Source organism: Vidua macroura, chromosome 3, assembly GCF_024509145.1.
Source record: "Vidua macroura isolate BioBank_ID:100142 chromosome 3, ASM2450914v1, whole genome shotgun sequence".
Lineage (NCBI taxonomy): Eukaryota > Metazoa > Chordata > Aves > Passeriformes > Viduidae > Vidua > Vidua macroura.
Window position 1 is genome coordinate 60,890,818 of NC_071573.1, and position 18,460 is coordinate 60,909,277.

Here is an 18,460-nt window from a genome sequence, read left to right on the forward strand (position 1 = left end):
TGCATTTTCCTCAGGAGGTGCCTTCCCAAGTCTAAGCACCAAAATTATTCTTCACTTGAAAGGCTGACTGACTCTGCCCATTCAGGTCATCTGGCTGGGATAACCACCTGATCACTCTGGCATCTGTGATCAAACTGCCTTCTTGAAGCTAAGCATTAACAGGAATAACAAACCTCTGAGCAGAAAAAAAATAAGACAACCTAGTTTATAAGGCCTAATGTATCTAAAAGCCCTACCCATTCCTAATGACAACTTTGGAAAAACTGTCTTCTCAGATGACAGAAATGCACACCTGGCATGCTCACAGAATGAGTACATACTTCTTTGAACCTCATCACAACCTTCAGATCTTCTCAATTCCTGCTCAGTTAAATCACATTCATAAATTGGCTATATCAGGAGGAAGAGCATCAATAGCTAAATGTGATCAGACAAGATGCAATGAGTTTTAAGAGATGGTTATCTCAAACCACTGTTCTGCTTTGTTTTACTTATTAACATCCTGGAGAACTAAGATTTATACTTGCTTATAAATCTTGTCCAGCCAGATCAAGAGAGAACAGTAGTAAATCACAGATTTTGTAAGTAATTTCAATTGGCAAGAACAAAGTTGGAAAAACACCTGGCCATCACTTGACTGGTTTTCTTTTTACTTTCTTCCTACTTCATGACCTGAAAACCAACCTAATCTTCCATACATTTGCATCTGACTTTAAACAATGCGGCACTGAAATGGGTTGTCCAGGGAAGTGGTGGAGTTGCCATCCTTGGAAAAGTTTAAGAGGCATCTGGATCTGGTGCTGGTTGCTAAGGTTTAGAGATTAGAGGGATAGTGCTGCGTTGGAGGGTTAGACCTAATATTTTAAATATCTCTTCTAACCCTGATGATTCTATGATTCCATACACTTCATACTACTAATTTATATGTATTTCTACCAAGCTTTGTTGTCTCTGTCTTTTTGAAATAAAATTCACGCACCTCATCTTTAAACACCTTGCCATGTTCTTCACATCCTGGTAAACTTCGTATAAATTCAGAGACCTGCCACCAAAGCATACAACAAAAGATTTAGTAAGACACATGTTTTCTCAAAATAGTCTGTAAGACATTAAAGTCTTTTAGCTATTGTTTTTACAGTCTCATATTGGGTGTTCCACCTTCTCCTGTAAGTGCATAGAATCATGCTTCTTTTTTCTCTGATTAAATGAGATCCTACTGCCTCAGGTGCAGAGAACAGTCACAGGTACTTGTGAAAGTAAAGCAATGACAAGATTCTGTCTGTCCAAGTATTGTTACATACCTGAACAGAGTCTCTAATCTTAAAAACAGGTATTGTGGCCTGACCATATCCATACAATTCCTCTCTGCACTATATTCTTACTCTCCAAAGCAGTGTGCCACATCCAAACTATGCACCAGAAATAGCTTCTTGCTTCATGCAGACCCCTACACTCGGGTCCATTCCTCCAGAATGTTTGTGTGGGGACTAAATGTTGGGAGTGGAGACCATGAGCACTTGATATGCTGGGCCATACATTTAGCACTTCTCTTTACAAGACCAATGAATATGCTTTTATATATATATATATATATATATATATATTTATTTATTTATTTATTTATTTATTTATTTATTTTTATCAATACACATATGAATTAATACTTCTGCTTCTGGTGCTGGATGGCAGTGGAATGAGCATTTTGGGGATCATTTACATTAGGTCTGGCTGAGTCTAATCCTCTGAGTACTCAGGTATTATTCTCTGGGGATAATCTAAAGCTCTGAATCAGCCTTCAAGGACAGTGGTAGTAAGACAGAAGACAAAGGGGGAACATACCTCATCTGTACTCCACTTAGAAACTTTACTGGCTGGGATCCCAGCTACACTTGGAAGGAGCTTGCTCTGCTGTTCCCAGCGCAAGGGTAGGCTAGGGATTTGCAACTTAGAAGATACGATAACTGGTTGAGAGAGAAGCCTCTGCGTGTTGGGTTCTTCAACATCTTCAGCAAGAGGAAGCAAGAAACAAGAATTAAATCCCTCAGTCGATGATGAGATCAGTCTTGGTAAAAGCACATTTATTTCTATTCATGGGCCTCCCTACACAAGCTGTACTGTTTTGCTTGAATAGTAAAATGCCATGAATGCCATGACTGTTCTTCCAGTAGCATGACTATCATTATATTGGCTCTCTATAAATATAACTACTCCTACATGGAAGGAGTCTCTTTCAACACAGCACAATTCCATGCCATCAGAGCTGTTAGCACAACGCACCAAAGGTCAAACAATTGAAAATATTTTGGTACAATAAATAACACTCACATTTAATAGTAGTACAGCAATACAAGAATTAACTTAATTTTGGGGTTGAGCTGTTAGAAAATCAAAAGCAGCACTGCACTGCTACAAAATTCCAAGTGAATCAGTTATACAGTTCCAGCCCACACAACATTTATGGCTCATCCACAACAAAATGTTTTTCAGTTCTTCTGAGGAAAAACCGCAAATGTCTGCAAATTCTCTGCTTCCACTTTAATTGAATGTTTTGTTTGGAAAATAACATTAAACTCCTCCATGCTGCATTTTATCTCACTCATCCATAATGGAAGGAATGATCTCCCATCCCACTGTCCCCAAAGGTAATGTACTGGTGGGAGGGTGTCTTCAGACACATGCTGCTGTTGTCTGGAGAAAAGCAGCACCTGCAGATGTGTGCAGCAGGAAAGAGCGAAGAGTCATACCTCGAATGATGTCAAACTGCATATGACATCCCTGTTCATTTAGATCCATTGGCAGTGCAAAAGCAACATGCCTGCTCTCTGAACTGAGGCCCAAGTGCTTCCCAATTGCCAACTAAAATTGTGGAAAACCTCTGAAATTCACTTCTTAAGGAACAGCCAACAAAATACACTCTTAATGCCTAATGGTTCATGCAGTTATTCACAATGACAAGTTACTCTTAATGACATGGCTCCTGCAGTTACTCACAAATCCCTATGCTATTTTTGCTTGGATTGTTAATTTCTGTTGCATTTCCATTCTACTTTCATTTTTGAGAAGCAGCTATTAACCACAAGTTCTCCCAATCCATACTGTTCTAGTTTTCACAAATTTGCACAAATTCAAATTATGGATTTTCACCAGCACAGTGGGGCTGACCTATAATACACCTAACATAGGATGGTACTACATTTGCTTGTGTTATTTTGCTCCTCTAGCCTAATTTTTTGCTACTGTCAAGATTTATTCTCATTTCATATTAATGCCTATTATTCTAAAGTTGACTCTTAAGCCATTTAGTCAGCACTGTCAGCCCATTCATTCATTTTTTTTTAAATAGACTCCTTAACCATTATATTCTCATTCTTCAAACAGAGTTCCCTAAATGTCTTTTTACACTTCACTGTTGTTTTACAAATGCTCCTTAGAGCCTCTAATACTAATAAAAATCTCAATGAGAAAGGAATGTGAAAGGTAGCAACTCTGCTGAATGTAAAGCATATTTTACTGAACAGTATCTTTCTAATTGGTTTCCTCGAATCCCCTCCCCATCCTTACCCTCTGATCTTTTCCTTCTAGACAAGGTCTCTCAGGAGTTGAAAATGTAAGTGTTCAGCTATTTTTTCCTTTCATTAACACAACATGCAATATATTGATAGGGCCATATAAATAGTAGACTATAATGCTCTGTGAAGAAAATACCACGCAAATCACACACTGTATTCACACATTTAAATATATATATGCACACAACAGCACACAGGTACAGGCACAGTGAGCAGCATTCTCACTCTGTGTAGTATCTGCCTCACAGGTAAGGCAAAAAGCACAAGTGGAGCATGTAAAGTGCCAGTTTACTCAACTAGATGGAAAAAAAAAAAAAAAAAGTTCCTAGCCCTGTGGTAGATAAAACCACAACAGCAAAAAAAGAGAAATTTAGATTTAGTGTGGGTAAGCTTGTAACAGGAAGCCCAGAACACACCACTTTGGCTACAATCTATATCTCTAATACCAGACAGTTGGAAAGTTTTCCCTACCCACATGCTCTGGAGTATTTCTCACTCTACACACCCTGCTTCCCATAGAGAGGCAATCTGTCTTTCTGGGCCATAGAAAATATGAGATACATTCCAAGTTATGTCTCAACTGGAACATTTAGAAGAAGAGTAACTTGAGCGGCACCAGAGGTTAGGCATCGAACAGCTTCTTCAACCACTTAAGTGAAAAAACAAATTCTGCTTGCCAGCTCCACGAGATAGCAGCCAGATGCACAAAGTTCACACTTTTAAACCTAAACCATGTCTTCTCTGCTGACATTTTGTTTCAGCATCAGCCCACCTTCCTTTACATTGTTCTTCTTACTTTATGCGACCTTGCTATCCTTCTCTCTGATAGTTCATCTCTATCTTCTTAGTGAGTTATCACAGAATAAAATATAAACTTATATTTCATAGAAGGTAAGTAGCAAATACTTTCTAGCATTATTGAGAGACCATTAACACTGCTCATTGCCTCCTGCATGGGTGTAGCTCTTAGCATATATAACCACAAGATTTATGCCCATAAAAAAAAGTTAGTATGAAGGGGCAGTGATTTCAGTGGAGTTCTTTAGCTCCAAATAATCTTTCTCCAAAGAAAGGGAAGACAGCAGTACCTATTTTATAAAGTTATCAGTAGGGAACTGGTCAAGTGAGTATGGCAAAAGTACGCTGAAGAATAACAAGGTAAGTGACATGCCAAAAAACCAGGACAACAAGCACAGGTACCAACAATGACAGTTCATAAATTCACAATTATTTTATCTTGAGATTTCCATGACTATGATAGCAAGAACTTAATGATCCATTTTCATCTTAGAGCTTAAATGTGTCATCCTACTTAAACACATAATAACATAACATTATGTATTTAAAAAGGAAAAATTTTCTAGACAATAATATAAGAAAATGTTCTATTTTCCTAAATCTAACTATCCAAGAACCTAGCAAGCAGAGGTTGTTGGTGAAAAACAGTCAATTTTGTCAAACTCAAAATGCTTCACAAAATCAGGCCAGTTTTCTTACAATTAAAAGAACAATACCAGACAATTTAAAATGCTTCCAATTATTTGATTTTTTTTTGTTTGTGTCAAATAATGCAAAGGTTAACATCAAAGCTGCATGTTTCCTGCTGAAACAAAATAGCTAAAAATTACAAAAAAGTCTCCTATTTGCTTTAGAGACTTGCTTCTTTTAATGATTCATTTTCTCTAGAATTCTGAACTACATGTTTCAAAACACAGCTTTTTCACAGCTCCTACAATAGATGGAATCTCTCCAATTTTACACACTCACCAGAGTGCCTCAGATCTATCTGAAAAGTACTGGCCGATAAATAACGTCTTAAGATTTAAAAAATGCATCAGGTTAATATTTAAAAATAAACTACTACCTTAATTTTGTCTTTATGCAAGCTCTACTAGTCTCAAAGAATTTCCTGCATTTTACAGACATGAGCTCACTTAAAAGGCAAGACATGTAGCTCTTGAAGAAACAGTTACTCAATTACTCAATTTTGATGAAAACTTTACAGACTGTTGTTGTACAAAAAATTGCTGAATAATCTAAAAGTACAAGGAATTAAGATTAGGAAATTAAAATGCTTAACTTGCATTGACCTTGTATCAGTTAATAAAATTATTGTAGCAAAGCTGCACTGCAACAATGCACTGACTCAGTCTAATAACAAGCCTGATACTAAGGTTCACACGTGAAAAATTAGCAAATATAAGACTGATATTCTGATTTGTTCTTGTTGTGCTCTTTCTAAACAACGAGGATAAAACTTATTAATGAACAGCTGTTTCAATCTGTCCAACTGTGAACAGCCAAGAGTTTTGCTACAGCAGTACATACAGCCACGCAGAATCACTGAACAGAAGAAAAGTCCACACTGGAAGAAATCTTTGGAGACCATATGAGAACTTTTCTGTCTCATCAATGAGAAGCCACAATCTGGCCATCACCCTCAACAAGACTGAGGCTGGGTTAAGTAAGTCACCTTAATTTTGCATTATATCTGTAACGTGTAAATGCTTTAACTTTCAATACCTTTTTGAGGCAATAAGTGAATGTTATACCTTTACAATTCAGACTGGTTTAATAAACTATTTTGAAAAGTCAGTGGAAAAACATCATTGAAATAAGATTTTTTAATATTGCTATTAATTTTGCACTCATCCTTACAACTGTGATAAAGTTCTTGGAAAAGCTTTAATGATTACAAGATGATCTCCCCAACAGGTAGGGGGAAGGGCCACTAATTTTGCCCTTAAAGGAACATTCCTTTGGAAGTTCCCTTCTAAATTTGTCCCAAACCAGGACATGGTGCTAAAAGTGTTGCTGTCAAGAAATTTTTGGACACAGACAGTGAACGTGGAAAATAATTTGCAATAGTTTCATGAGCATTTCAAGGGACATCACACTTCTTTACTTCTGCAGACTTTCATCTGAAACAAATGAAAAACTGCCAATTTACCTTTGATTTCATTTGAAACGAGCGGCTTATTTTCTGTCTCCTCATCTTCACACTCTTTGTGCTTTATGGCATCCTTTGTTTGTAGTACTCCACTGAGGAAAAGAAGATGTTCAATTTTTATCAATACATCATAAAAATCACTAAGCATGATGACATCTCTTGCCAGCAATACTATTGACACACCAGGATTCCCACACAAAGGATGCTGTATCATTATAAAATAAAGAAAGAGAGGATCTTATTTCTGACTTACACAGAATGGCATGACTACTGACATGAACTTTGCAAAGAAGGCTCAAGAATAGTGTAAACTAAGATTATGTAAACCATACCAACACACTTGACTTAATAACTGAAACTGAAAAATACACAAACGGAGGCAGTGGATGTGTGCATATCATAAGGTGGGAAGAGTGAAAGCCACATTTATAGCTGCATGTCCTACAAAGCCTGGCTGGTTATGCAGGCCATTTTGCAGGAGCTGTCTGAAATAACACTTACTCCTTTTCCTCTGCCCAACATTCATCTCTACAGGGCATCAACTCCTTGTCAGTACAGTTACTGACACCCTGTTGTGCAGCTGCTAATGATCCCGAAAATGTCACCGAAAATATCTATATTCCTTTGCATCTGCTTTTGCATTACTTCTTATCCAGCTGCTCCCTAAGCTTTGCCAGCCCAAAAATTTGCAGAGAGGGAATGTCTTCCTCCTATCAAGAAAAACTGGGCAAGAGATGTGGAAATAAGGGAATTTCTCAAGGTGGGGATGTGTGGGGTGTGTACATTCCCGTCTTAAAGTCAGCCCTTGGGAAGCTCCTCTTCAAACTCTGCCTTCAGAAGGTATTTCCAGATGTATTTCCTGGTACTTCCTGGTTTCTTACAAATGTGAAGTCATATGAATTTGATGACATTATGTGTCTACTTACTTCTGCTTTTTAAGAATTTCAGAACACTTTGGCCAATTCTTACTAAGCCATCATAGATACTCAGAGCACTTGGAGATACTAAGTACATAATGAGCATTTTCTAAAAACAGGCACCAGACAGAATGATTCTTAGAGTCAAGACTACAAGAAATCCCACTAGTATATGAACTGATGCTTTACTATCTACCACAGAAGGAGTCAAAAAGAAGACCTTAACAAATGTCAAAATCACAGATGAAAAGCAGATGCACACCTAACACTTCGTTAGGCATCAAGATTAGCTAACCTTGAAACACAAATCCATAGAAGAAACAGACCTATTTAATTCCACTGTTTACATTTATACTGTTGAATACCACTTATATATTACAACAAGAAAACATTTGTGACTAAATCAAGTAGGAGCTTCAGGTTCACTGACTTCAACAGAAAAGTAATTATCACACTACTAATGGTGCAAAATGAACACTGCAGATCAGGAAATCCAGCCTTTTTAGTATGACAGGACAAAAATAATAATAGTATAACAACCAGTGAAATGCATACAGCAGGCACAACTTCTTGTGCCACAAAGGACTTCTCCACAGTATCTTCCTCAGAAAGATTTAGTCATTTAAAACTTATTTTCCAAACTCCACAAACACAGAAAACTATCTAAAGTAACATGCTAAAATAAATAGTGCAATTAATCCCAAAGGCAAAGGAAATGACAGCTGTAATTCAGTTAAGGAAGAGAGATCACCAAATCCTGTGAGGAAACAAGTACCTCCCTATTTTCTTGAGGGCAATTTTCATAGCAGCATACATACAGAAATTTGACCTCATTAGTTAAATATGACCGTATCATGAATTGAAAGTTTTGAGTAAGAGGCTGGAAGACAAATAGAATTTTTTTAAGAGCCAGTATAATTTGATTCCCAAGTCTGAGTGTTCAGCTTCCCTCACTGTAACGATTTCCAGTATAGAATTTTTATTACAGTGAAATTCTTTTGCTCCTCTGAAGATATTTTAAAATTGAATATGCTGTAGGCATGTAATTTTTATCATGACTTTTAATCTCAGGAACATTCCAGAGGGAAACACTGCAGTATTTATGAAGATAATTATATTTTTGCACACCAAAATTTTCTAGTATACTTGTTTGATGCATAGAGAGGCAAAAAAAAATAGAGAGAGAGAAAAAAGAAAAGGAGTAAGTGGAACCAGAGATTAGCTGAGTACCACTTAGATTTAACATGACAAAATAAAACTCATGTTTGGGATGATTTGTGGTTGGTTCCTCAATGAAAGACTTCCATGAAACAAAAGATTACCTTTGAATACAAAGGTATACACAACTGAACTGAAGTCAAACATAATTAAATCCACACTATGAGCTCAGCAACTAAAGACCGCACAAGTGTGTGTATCTATGTCTTCAATTATGCATGCGTACTTTGAATACACATCTAAAAAGATCCACTGGGTATTGCAATAAGCAGATGCTCAATATTTTATAACCCCAGCAGTTCATATATACCTAATGTTGTGAACATTATTTTTCATGCCTTTTTCAAAGGGAGATTATTCAACTGAAAGTCCTCCATGACTTTGCTGGATACATAATGAATGAGGAAATCCAGATGATAAAATGCAGCCAGTCATCAGTGTATTCAAATAGTTGAAATACAAGCTGCAAAGTCTCTGGGTATTTCAAAGCTGGCACAAGACTTATTCTCTTAATGAAACTGACTCAACACAGTGAACAGATAGCACAAGTATTGGTTATCTTAAGTCTTCTGAAGGTAACATCCTCTAAAAATATAAAAGACGAAAAATTTTTTCTTCAATTAATCTTAAGAGATAGTTTGTAAAGCCAAAGTATTTTTCTAAAAAAAAAAGTGAATTTACTGTAAGTATTATTAAAATGATGAATTACAACTATTTTTTAACACAGCTTCTTTCAAAATTGCACTTGCAGCTGTTTTGTTTTTTTTTTTTTTTTGCTGTTTAAATTCACTGGAGTATGACTAGTGAATGCTATTTATTATCCTTAGTTGGAAGGGACCCAGTAAAGATCATCAAAGTCCACCAAAATAGTTCCATTTCAATCATCAGCTTTACTGTGGGCTATTTACCATAAAATACCAACTCTCCTGTCTGTCTCTCAAGACAGACACTATTATTGCCTACACAGTTCATATATAATGAACACAAAATAATGTAGCTCATGTAAATATGTAACAAATGACACCTTACTTCCAGGGTGTCATCTATTTCTGTTTGAAAATACTCAATAAAATAATGTAGTGGTACTGTAAGTAATTAAAAATGTAGGGAATCCTATTGCCTCACATCTCTCCATGAAAACACTGATTTGTGTATTTTTAGTTTCAAAGATACTTTCCAAACTTGCACTGGAAAATAATATTTATGGTAAAAAAAAAGTTCTCATGTCATTTTCTGTCAAAAATGCATGCCAGATGCTGAAAGTTAAAGAATTGCTTTTAATTTTTCCATGTTTGTACATAATTGTATATATATAATCATAATTTGGACACAAACCTAGGAAGAAGAATCTCAATTTCCAATAATTGTATTGTATTTTTCCTCTCCTCTGACATGTATTTCTTATTTCTTATATAACTTGTAATATTCCCTTCCCCTCTATTTCTAAGATAAAGAGAGCTGAAGAGCTTCCATCTCCTTCCCCATGGCTTCTAAGAATTCCACACACAAATCACCGGACTGCTTTGCTTGGTAAGTTGCATTTTGAACTGACTCCAAACACTCAATACTTTGAAAAGAACTGAGAGTTACCCAGGTGCCTTCTTTTCTTTCACATTGCATAACAGGGGCTTCTTGCAAGGAGATTTATTTTCTGCATCTTCCAGCTTGGTTGTTTCTGGTACAGTTTTCCCTGATGGTCGATTGTGAGGTGAAGATTTCATACCTACATGACCAGGGCTGGGGCATTTTCTGTCACTGTTTAAAACAAATTAACAAAATGTTTAGACGTGGAAGCAGTAAAACTGTTGTTTAATTTACTTTCTCTTGCACAAAATGTAAACTGAAAACATTCAAGGTGTTTTTTTGGTTAAGAAATACAGAGAAGTTTTTTTACTTACCACTAAAAAAACTGTATACCTGGCATTTTCAGAAATCAAAATAAAGAACTCTCTTCTCCATTAAGTCAATGGTAAAATGATTAGGTAGTTCAACAGAAACAGAATTTGTCTAATATTACTTGTGATAATAAGTTATCCACTTCAAATATTTTTTACACAAGAACACTTTGAGGTATTATTTTCCTCCTATCCCTTCTCTCCCATAACATATCACTGTGCAGCCTTTAAAATGTTCTATGCAGCCCTTTAACTGGGACAATGAAAAAAATAGCACTTGACACAGTCTCTGCCACTGAGGACTTTGCTCAAAGTGCTAGTGGATTCACTGTAGTGGTAAGCAGGCTACCTGCCAGGGAGTAATTAAGTCACTTCAGATTTCTAAATCCCTACATTTATACAAAACAATCAAATCAGGCAGAACCCTTAGACAGTGGAACATTTTGGGTTTTAAAGCATGAAGCTGAAATTGTCTCTGAGAAGGCAATTTGAAATACCATCTATTGAAAATATGTGGTCATTACAGTGGGAACTGGAAATCCTCACATTTTCACATTTCACATCATTCACATTTTCACATTTACATTAATGTAACCCTTGAAAAGAAGGGAAAGCCTCTCTTCCTTTCCTTTCCGTCTCAAATTCTCTATTTCCCCCTATAGCCCAAAATAAGCATAGGAATCAGTATCCACAATTTCTGAGATAAAGTAATCTTCTGAAAATAATCATCTTGGTATCGCACTCCTTTGTTTTTTCCCAGTGCTCCTGTTTAAAAGCTTCCAGACTTCACCATTATTTTTGCAAAACTCAGTCCCAGTAATTTGATTCCCCACTCCCACTGCAATGACAGAATAGTGGTTGTTCTTCAAAGAGCTACATTAATTTACAGTCACATCAATAGTGCCACTGCAGCAAACAAAAGGAACACAAAGAAATAATTTTCTAAAGTGAAACCAACTGGTCAACATTCAATTTTAAATTCCAATTAACCACTAGTTACATCAAAGATGAAACCAAACTCTTGTTAAACTATAGACAGTAAAGTCAGTCTCAGTCTTTGACAGCTCCATGCCTTTTTTGATAAGCACCGAAAAAAATTATTTTTCTTCCCTGTAAATGAAAATGTAAATATTCAGGCCTTTCTGAAACCACTCAGTCATTGCACAGTTATAAATCGCATTGGAGAACACAGAAATAAAATACTGCTGTTAGTCACGGACATCGCTTCAATCATAATTACTTGATTACAGGAGAGGTGGATCTTTCATTTGTTTCCACTTTTCTGTTTCTGGGGATAGGACTGGCTGCAGGCATCTCCCCACTCAATCGGTCAGGTAAGAGGCTCTCTTTGTTCAAGTTCATCTCTGAATATGGACAGCTGACTGCACTAGAAGTTGAAGAAGAACAATTACTCCTTATTCTCAGACACTTTACTGATTTCAAACAAAATGACACTGGAATTTCCTGGAAGTAGATGCAATAACTTAATATAAAGAAGATTTTTTAAAAATGTAGTAAGTAGTCGTACCTTAAAAATGTTAATAAATCCATCAAATGAAAAAACTCAACTTCGCATTTCCTTTTGATAGCAACTTGTGTAATACAAATTGTATTTATTTCTGTTAAAACATTCACTGTGGAAAATTGCTTGATAAATGTTTAGCATGCTCCCTCATAATTTTAATGGTATTTATACATACAACACAGGATGCCTTTGACTATACCCATGTCTCTTCAAATAAAGTCATATTACCATGGTTATTTATTTAAGTGACGGAGGATATTTCTATTATGTAATGTCTACACAAAAGCTGCATTTCAAGGGTAAACATGAGGAATAGTGCACAACCCCTTACTGCAGTGAGTGTCCCATCTTTGCAAATGCCATTTTGTAATACTCCATTAAGAGACTGTGATATTTTTACAGTCTTTCTTAACATTCAACACTCCCTGTTTCCCTGCACTCCTCCTAGGGAAATTATTTGACAATGAACATTTACACAATGACTTGTAAATACTTCTCTAAGAAATGAGGAAGTTGTACCAAAGTTAGAAAACCTGTGTTTGCACAAGAAGCAGGAAAGGGAAAAACAGCAACACAAACCAAAACACATGGGGCTGAACTAGGAGTTTTCTTTAGTAGAATGCTCTGCAGTGTTCAACTGATTAGTCAGCCAGACCACATATTCAACACATCAATGATAATATCCTACACTCTGAATAGTATGTACATGTTACAATAGTGAATAACATCACACTCAAGTTTTCAAAACTATCTAAGATACAGGACAGACTGTAATAAATATGACGCTCCATTTGTGGCTCATGAGCTATGACATTAACTATATTTTGAAATTATGCTTTCCTACTCACCTGTATTGTTACAATGACTTCCATAATTCTAAAAGGTAAAAACCCCATGTTCTACAATTTTGCTTATTTTCTTTTCAAGAAAGAAGCTACTGTAACTACCCATCTTTGCATAAATCACTGCAATGTTTCATTTGTTTCACTGATAGTTACATGCATGATTTCCAAAGAGAACTGTCTAATATGAACAACTCTACCTTGACAGCCATATGCCCTGCCACCTCCCAATTTCAAAAATTAATAGAAAAACAGCTTTCACTACAGCTTTCTTTCTAAAAGGCACAGTATTAAAAAAGAAAAAGGCCTTTTAATTTAAAATATGCTGTACACTCCTCTCTTCCCTTATCAACAAAGCTCTGGGCTCAGAATGAGTATGTAACAGCTCCTATAATGGGGTTGGACCAATATTGGTAATCTAATTTTGATGTTGCCAAGATAAACAAAAAGTTGGTGGAAATTTACATTTCTATCAGCACTTGCATAAAAGGAGAAAATTCCTTAAGTCCAAGTCAGTCAGCCCTTGCTGGGGTTGAAGATAGGATATCGACAGTATGTTTGATTTCTTCAGTTGGCTCATTTGAAAACAAGACAGTATCAACTTTTTCATTTCTTAATATTATTTTTCTAATGAAGATGAGATCCCTGTTAAGGCTACTCCAAGCAGATGTTGTTCCATAACAGTCTGTACAGTGCTATAAAGGGATATGTTGCCATATCCCCAGGTGATCCAATGAATCACACAAGTCATCTTTTTGTCTTCTTCTGAAGAGCTTTTTGTTTACACATCCAAATCAGATTAGATTCCAGCCACCCAATTGGCTATAAAACACTAAACTTGAAGTATGGTATGCTTTCGTTAATGAAATTTTTTAGAGTCATGGAACAAAATATACAAATAGCAATTAACTTGGAACATTCACCTTTTATTTCTTTCTCTTAAGCAGAATGGGGCATTTTATTTTAAATCTATTTATATATGTCTACTTACATTTATTCTCAACCTACTGGTTTTGTCTGTCTTAGGACTAGCCTCTGCCAGATGACTTAGCTGGTGCATCTATCACAATGATGTCTTTTTTTCCCTTTCAAAAGAAATACAAGATAAAAGATACAGGCTTCTGCTCAGAAAAAGGTTTTAAGGCACCAATGGTAGCATGATTTAAGTTCTTGCTGTGACAAACACATACCACTGTGATGAAATACAGTTTTCAGAAATTCATTAATATATTGGTTAATCTCAGTTCTGCCACTGCTATAGGGCAAAGCATGTAATTTTCTTTCAGCTTCCTAGGCTCACAGAGGTGTTTTGAGCAATGTTTCTGAGAAGTTAAAGGGCTGCCCCAAGGAAACACTAAACACTACTCATGTGGTATTTAACTTCAGTTGTGTATTATTAAGCAAGCCTTACACTCCCAATGAAATCTGACAATATAATTGTCAGACTCCAGCAGGTTTTCTGTTTACCAACACCACTAAAAGGTTTTAAATTAAAAAAAAAACCCAAACAAAATACCCTAAGAAAAAGCCTAAAAATTCAGTCCTTTATTATAACTTGCCTGCTTATATACTACCTTTCCCTTGAGTATTTTCTGGAAAAACTGAAGTTGAATGACATTTTCAGTCAACAATAGTTGTAATATTAACAATGCTTTGGAACACTAGATTCAGATGACTTTTTCTCTGTAATTAATCATTCAAGTTGCTGTACAGTTTTTAAAAAACTCCTTGATAGTCTTTTGATGTTACTGTTCCTTGAGGCAACAAAAAGAACCCATGTGGTTTCCACTGTTAGCTTGGTTACAACAAAACACAGCACGAATGAACCTTTGTATGGCTTTGGATCAATCAGTAAATCCTCCTGAATCTCAATACCTCCAGCCTTCAGTTCACTTTAACTTGTCTACTACAAAGAATAAAAAAAAATAATCTTGTTATTACTACATAATAGAATTTATATAGGACTGTAAGTTTTTAACACAACTCATCTCAAGGGCTCAGAAGTCTTGGTGGTTGGGTTATTTAATATTAAATAAGGATTTTTAACTCTTCTGTCACCTTAAACCTGGATTTCTGCTCCAGCTTACATTTTGCTTTAGCACATCATTTTGAAAACAGCACAAGTTCAGAAGTGAGTTTCCAAAATGATCAGATGTCCTTGGCTTGAAGGTTCCAAGGTCTGCCAGAGGCAGAGGAAAAATGGCAGGAAGCAAAAGCAGTAGGTACTCAATGTGAGACCTCTGCTATTCTTCTGACAGGACTGTACAGCCCCCAGCACTGCCCCACAGCTTTGGAACCAGTCCAACACGAAGATCTTAATTATCATTGGAGCTGCCTCAGTAAACCAACATTCACATTAATGCCACCTGGCACACACACACACACCCTGCACACGAGAGTAATCAGCCATCTCCAAATGCTGAAGGATCAGCACAGCACAATAATTAGCTGTCTGCAGGGCATCTGAAATGGCAGCAGATTGGCTGGCAGTGTGTCCATGACACAGTTTTCCAAGGAAAGGGAGCCACTGTTTCCAGAGTCCTGCATATGGTGAGTAAAAACTGAGCATTAAAATAAGTTTCTGTTTTTACTGAATCATGAAAGATGAAGAGAGAAAAAGGCAATGCACCATTCTGATTACAGGCCTGAGATTTTCAAGTCAACAGAGGTTTTACATTTCTAGCCCTTTCTAGAACTCTCTGATGGAAAAGAAATGTTGAGTAGCATATCCCATCTGTGCTTATTTGCAACTGGTCTTCTATCACACTCAAGATCTATCTCTAGGTGCAGTTACGTACCTATCTCTTTTCTGTAAAGTTCAAGGGTAGGAGGATAAAACTGGCCTGCTGATAGGCATGGACCTTAGTCTTCTCCAGACATTTGAAGATGCTCCTATCTCATAGCAGTATGCAAATTTTCTGAAGCACAGAATCCAGACAGAATACTCTCAGCTACACCTAATATCAGAAGGGAACATAGGCCAGGATTCTCTCTTAAACTAAAGAAGAGTAAGGCAGCACTCTGTTAGGTCTAAGAATTTGCATATGAAGTACTTTTAAATCTAGATTATTAGTCTTTATGAACACTTGGAATATTTTGCAAACCTTTTATTTTGTATCAAGCCACAGACAGGTCTCCTGGTTCAGCTGTACTGGTTGGAAATGTCACCAACACCAGCTCCTCAGTGCCTTTCAGGTGCAAGTTACTGCTGAGCACTGCCAACAGATGAAGTTGTATGAGAGCTCCAGACTGGACTAATGGATGGAGTAGACTATCTAGAGCAGCTGTTATTTTGCTGATGGATTTTGTGAAGTGATCTCTTTACTTCAGAATTTATGAAAACATTTTTTAACTAGTCTCAAAACAATCAATATTAACTATTCCCTTTCAGAAATTATAGTCCATGTTTATCATCAAAGCATTCATTTTTCAGGAGAAAGCTGATTCAACAGTCTAAATGTGAACCAAGAAATCAAGAGTGCTTTAGAACGGATTTGGCTGGTACCAATGACCTTGAGACTGGCATCAAAAACCACTGAAAAAAAAGATGTGACCTCCTGCTGAGCTGAGGTTCCCATGTTTATGTAACATGTGTTCTCTTACAACACAGCCTCTACCACAGCACTTCAGTTCGCTTCAACTTACACATAACGCATGGGAAGTTTGAAGTTTCCGGCAAAAATCTTTACTCATGAAGAATTGACTCAAAACTCTAATGAACTACTTACAACTGACCTCTTTGCACTCCTGCTTGAACTTGAGAATTATTGCATGCATTAAACATCAGGGTATACAATTCACAGTCATAAATATGCAGGTGATCTGCACAATGCTGACAACCTGTACAACAGGCTGTTTCAGCTGTGCCACACATAACCCTAGATCAACTGTTGGTAGATACCAAGTCCTTAGTAACATCAACTTTTCCAAAAAGTAAAGGCTTTAGCACTGCTATATAATTAACCACCAAGGCTTTCATCTGATTCCTAAGGAACAAGCTCTCAAAATTATTTCAGAACTACTTAGCATTTTAAATTATCATCTTTTCTGCACACAGGCATTTATGCATTGCACCTCATCACAAAAAGCAAGATAAGCATGGTTAAATACACTTCAAGGTTGCCAAGGTAAAAGAGCTATGGGAATGCTACCTGATGTAGAAAATTGTACAAATTTCAAAATCTCTCGGTTAGTTCAGGAAAAAAGTAGTGGTACAATGTTAGAATTTCTGGACCCTCAAGTCTTTAGGCTCCAGAAGAGAACAAATCTCAATATTTTCCACAGAAAAATGTGGAAAATATTCTAGTTTTGTTCTTGTTTACTCAAGAACAAACCTAGAATATCATCACAGAGGGCAAATCAATAGCTAGTGAATAAGATACTTACTGGTAAAATATATTTGCTATGAAACAGCAAATATCTGTCTTATGTTCAACAAAATCTCCTTGGTTATATTTTTATACCCTAGAACTATCAGTTAATGTGCAAATAATTGGATTGCTCAGACTACAGTAAAAAAAGAAGCACAATGAAATGCCATGAGTTTGTTTCTTTTCTCAATATTCAGGATGAGTAAGTATAACGACCTTTAAATAGCATGGAAAAGGTAGCTATAAAAGCAAAGGCTACACAAAGTAAATAGACATATAGCTCTTACTCATCCTTTCCATCTAAAACATTATAACTTTTATTGCCAATGTTTATTTAGAGAGATCATAAATGAAAAACTTTTCAGAAAAAATTACTTTCTTTATTTTTCTTAAGTTTCAACTTTGGGCTGAAACCGATGGTATGTCCACCTGATTCTAAGTAATTGAGATAGCACTTGATAAGGAATTGGAATTTATTGCCTCCCAGACAAAATGCAATAATAAATCATACAAGACTCAAGTCTACTAGAATGTGAAATCAAATGGGTTTCAGATAAGCAGTCAGGAAGCTTTTTAGGCAAATCTAGTTTAGTTCACATTTGCAGTGGACTAATGCTAAGGACTAATGCAGAAGGTTACAATACAGTTACAGACAGACTTGACTGTTTAAGGAGTTATCCTGCTTGCTGAGTGAAATAAAGGGAAAGTACAAAAGGGAAGGTAGAAAAACTGGGAGGAAAAAAAAAAACCCAAAAGAAAAATAACAGACAGAAAAAGACAACCAGAATAGGGTGAGAATAGTCTGAAAGACAGTGGTGTGGCATACTGTGTCTCCATCTCAGTTCATACTGCAACAAGTTTTGTCACTGGAGCTATCCTAGCTATGTCCCTTCCTGGGGATAAAGCCTGTCCTAGCATCAGGAGCTCTTCTGCTCCTAACAGCACAAACAATGCTTCTGCTGCAGACAGGGAAGAACTTGCAGCAGAAGATGCCTTTTGCATATCAAAATGTAGTAATACAGTGAGTTTTGCTGGCCAGGTATCTTTGATAGGGATTACTCAGGACCTTAACACATGGTGATACACCAGCAAAACCTTGTAGCATAATTTGAGTCAATGGGACATAATTCTCTCATCAAAAATGTGAAAAGATTGCAGAGCTCGCTCTTGGATC

At 36.4% G+C, this 18,460-nt stretch overlaps 1 protein-coding gene across 4 annotated transcripts in view; it reads right to left on the reverse strand.

Moving 5' to 3' along the window:
* The window catches only part of L3MBTL3 (L3MBTL histone methyl-lysine binding protein 3), a 77,121-nt gene that overhangs the window by 3,387 nt on the left and 55,274 nt on the right, over positions 1–18,460 (reverse strand). For all 4 annotated transcript variants that reach the window (XM_053974322.1, XM_053974320.1, XM_053974323.1 and 1 more), the window contains exons 17-21: positions 11,790–11,936; positions 10,245–10,409; positions 6,520–6,611; positions 1,840–2,003; positions 980–1,042 (exon numbers count right to left, since the gene is read on the reverse strand). In XM_053974322.1, coding sequence (XP_053830297.1) covers positions 980–1,042; positions 1,840–2,003; positions 6,520–6,611; positions 10,245–10,409; positions 11,790–11,936 — 631 coding nt within the window. The remainder of the gene's footprint in view (positions 1–979; positions 1,043–1,839; positions 2,004–6,519; positions 6,612–10,244; positions 10,410–11,789; positions 11,937–18,460) is intronic.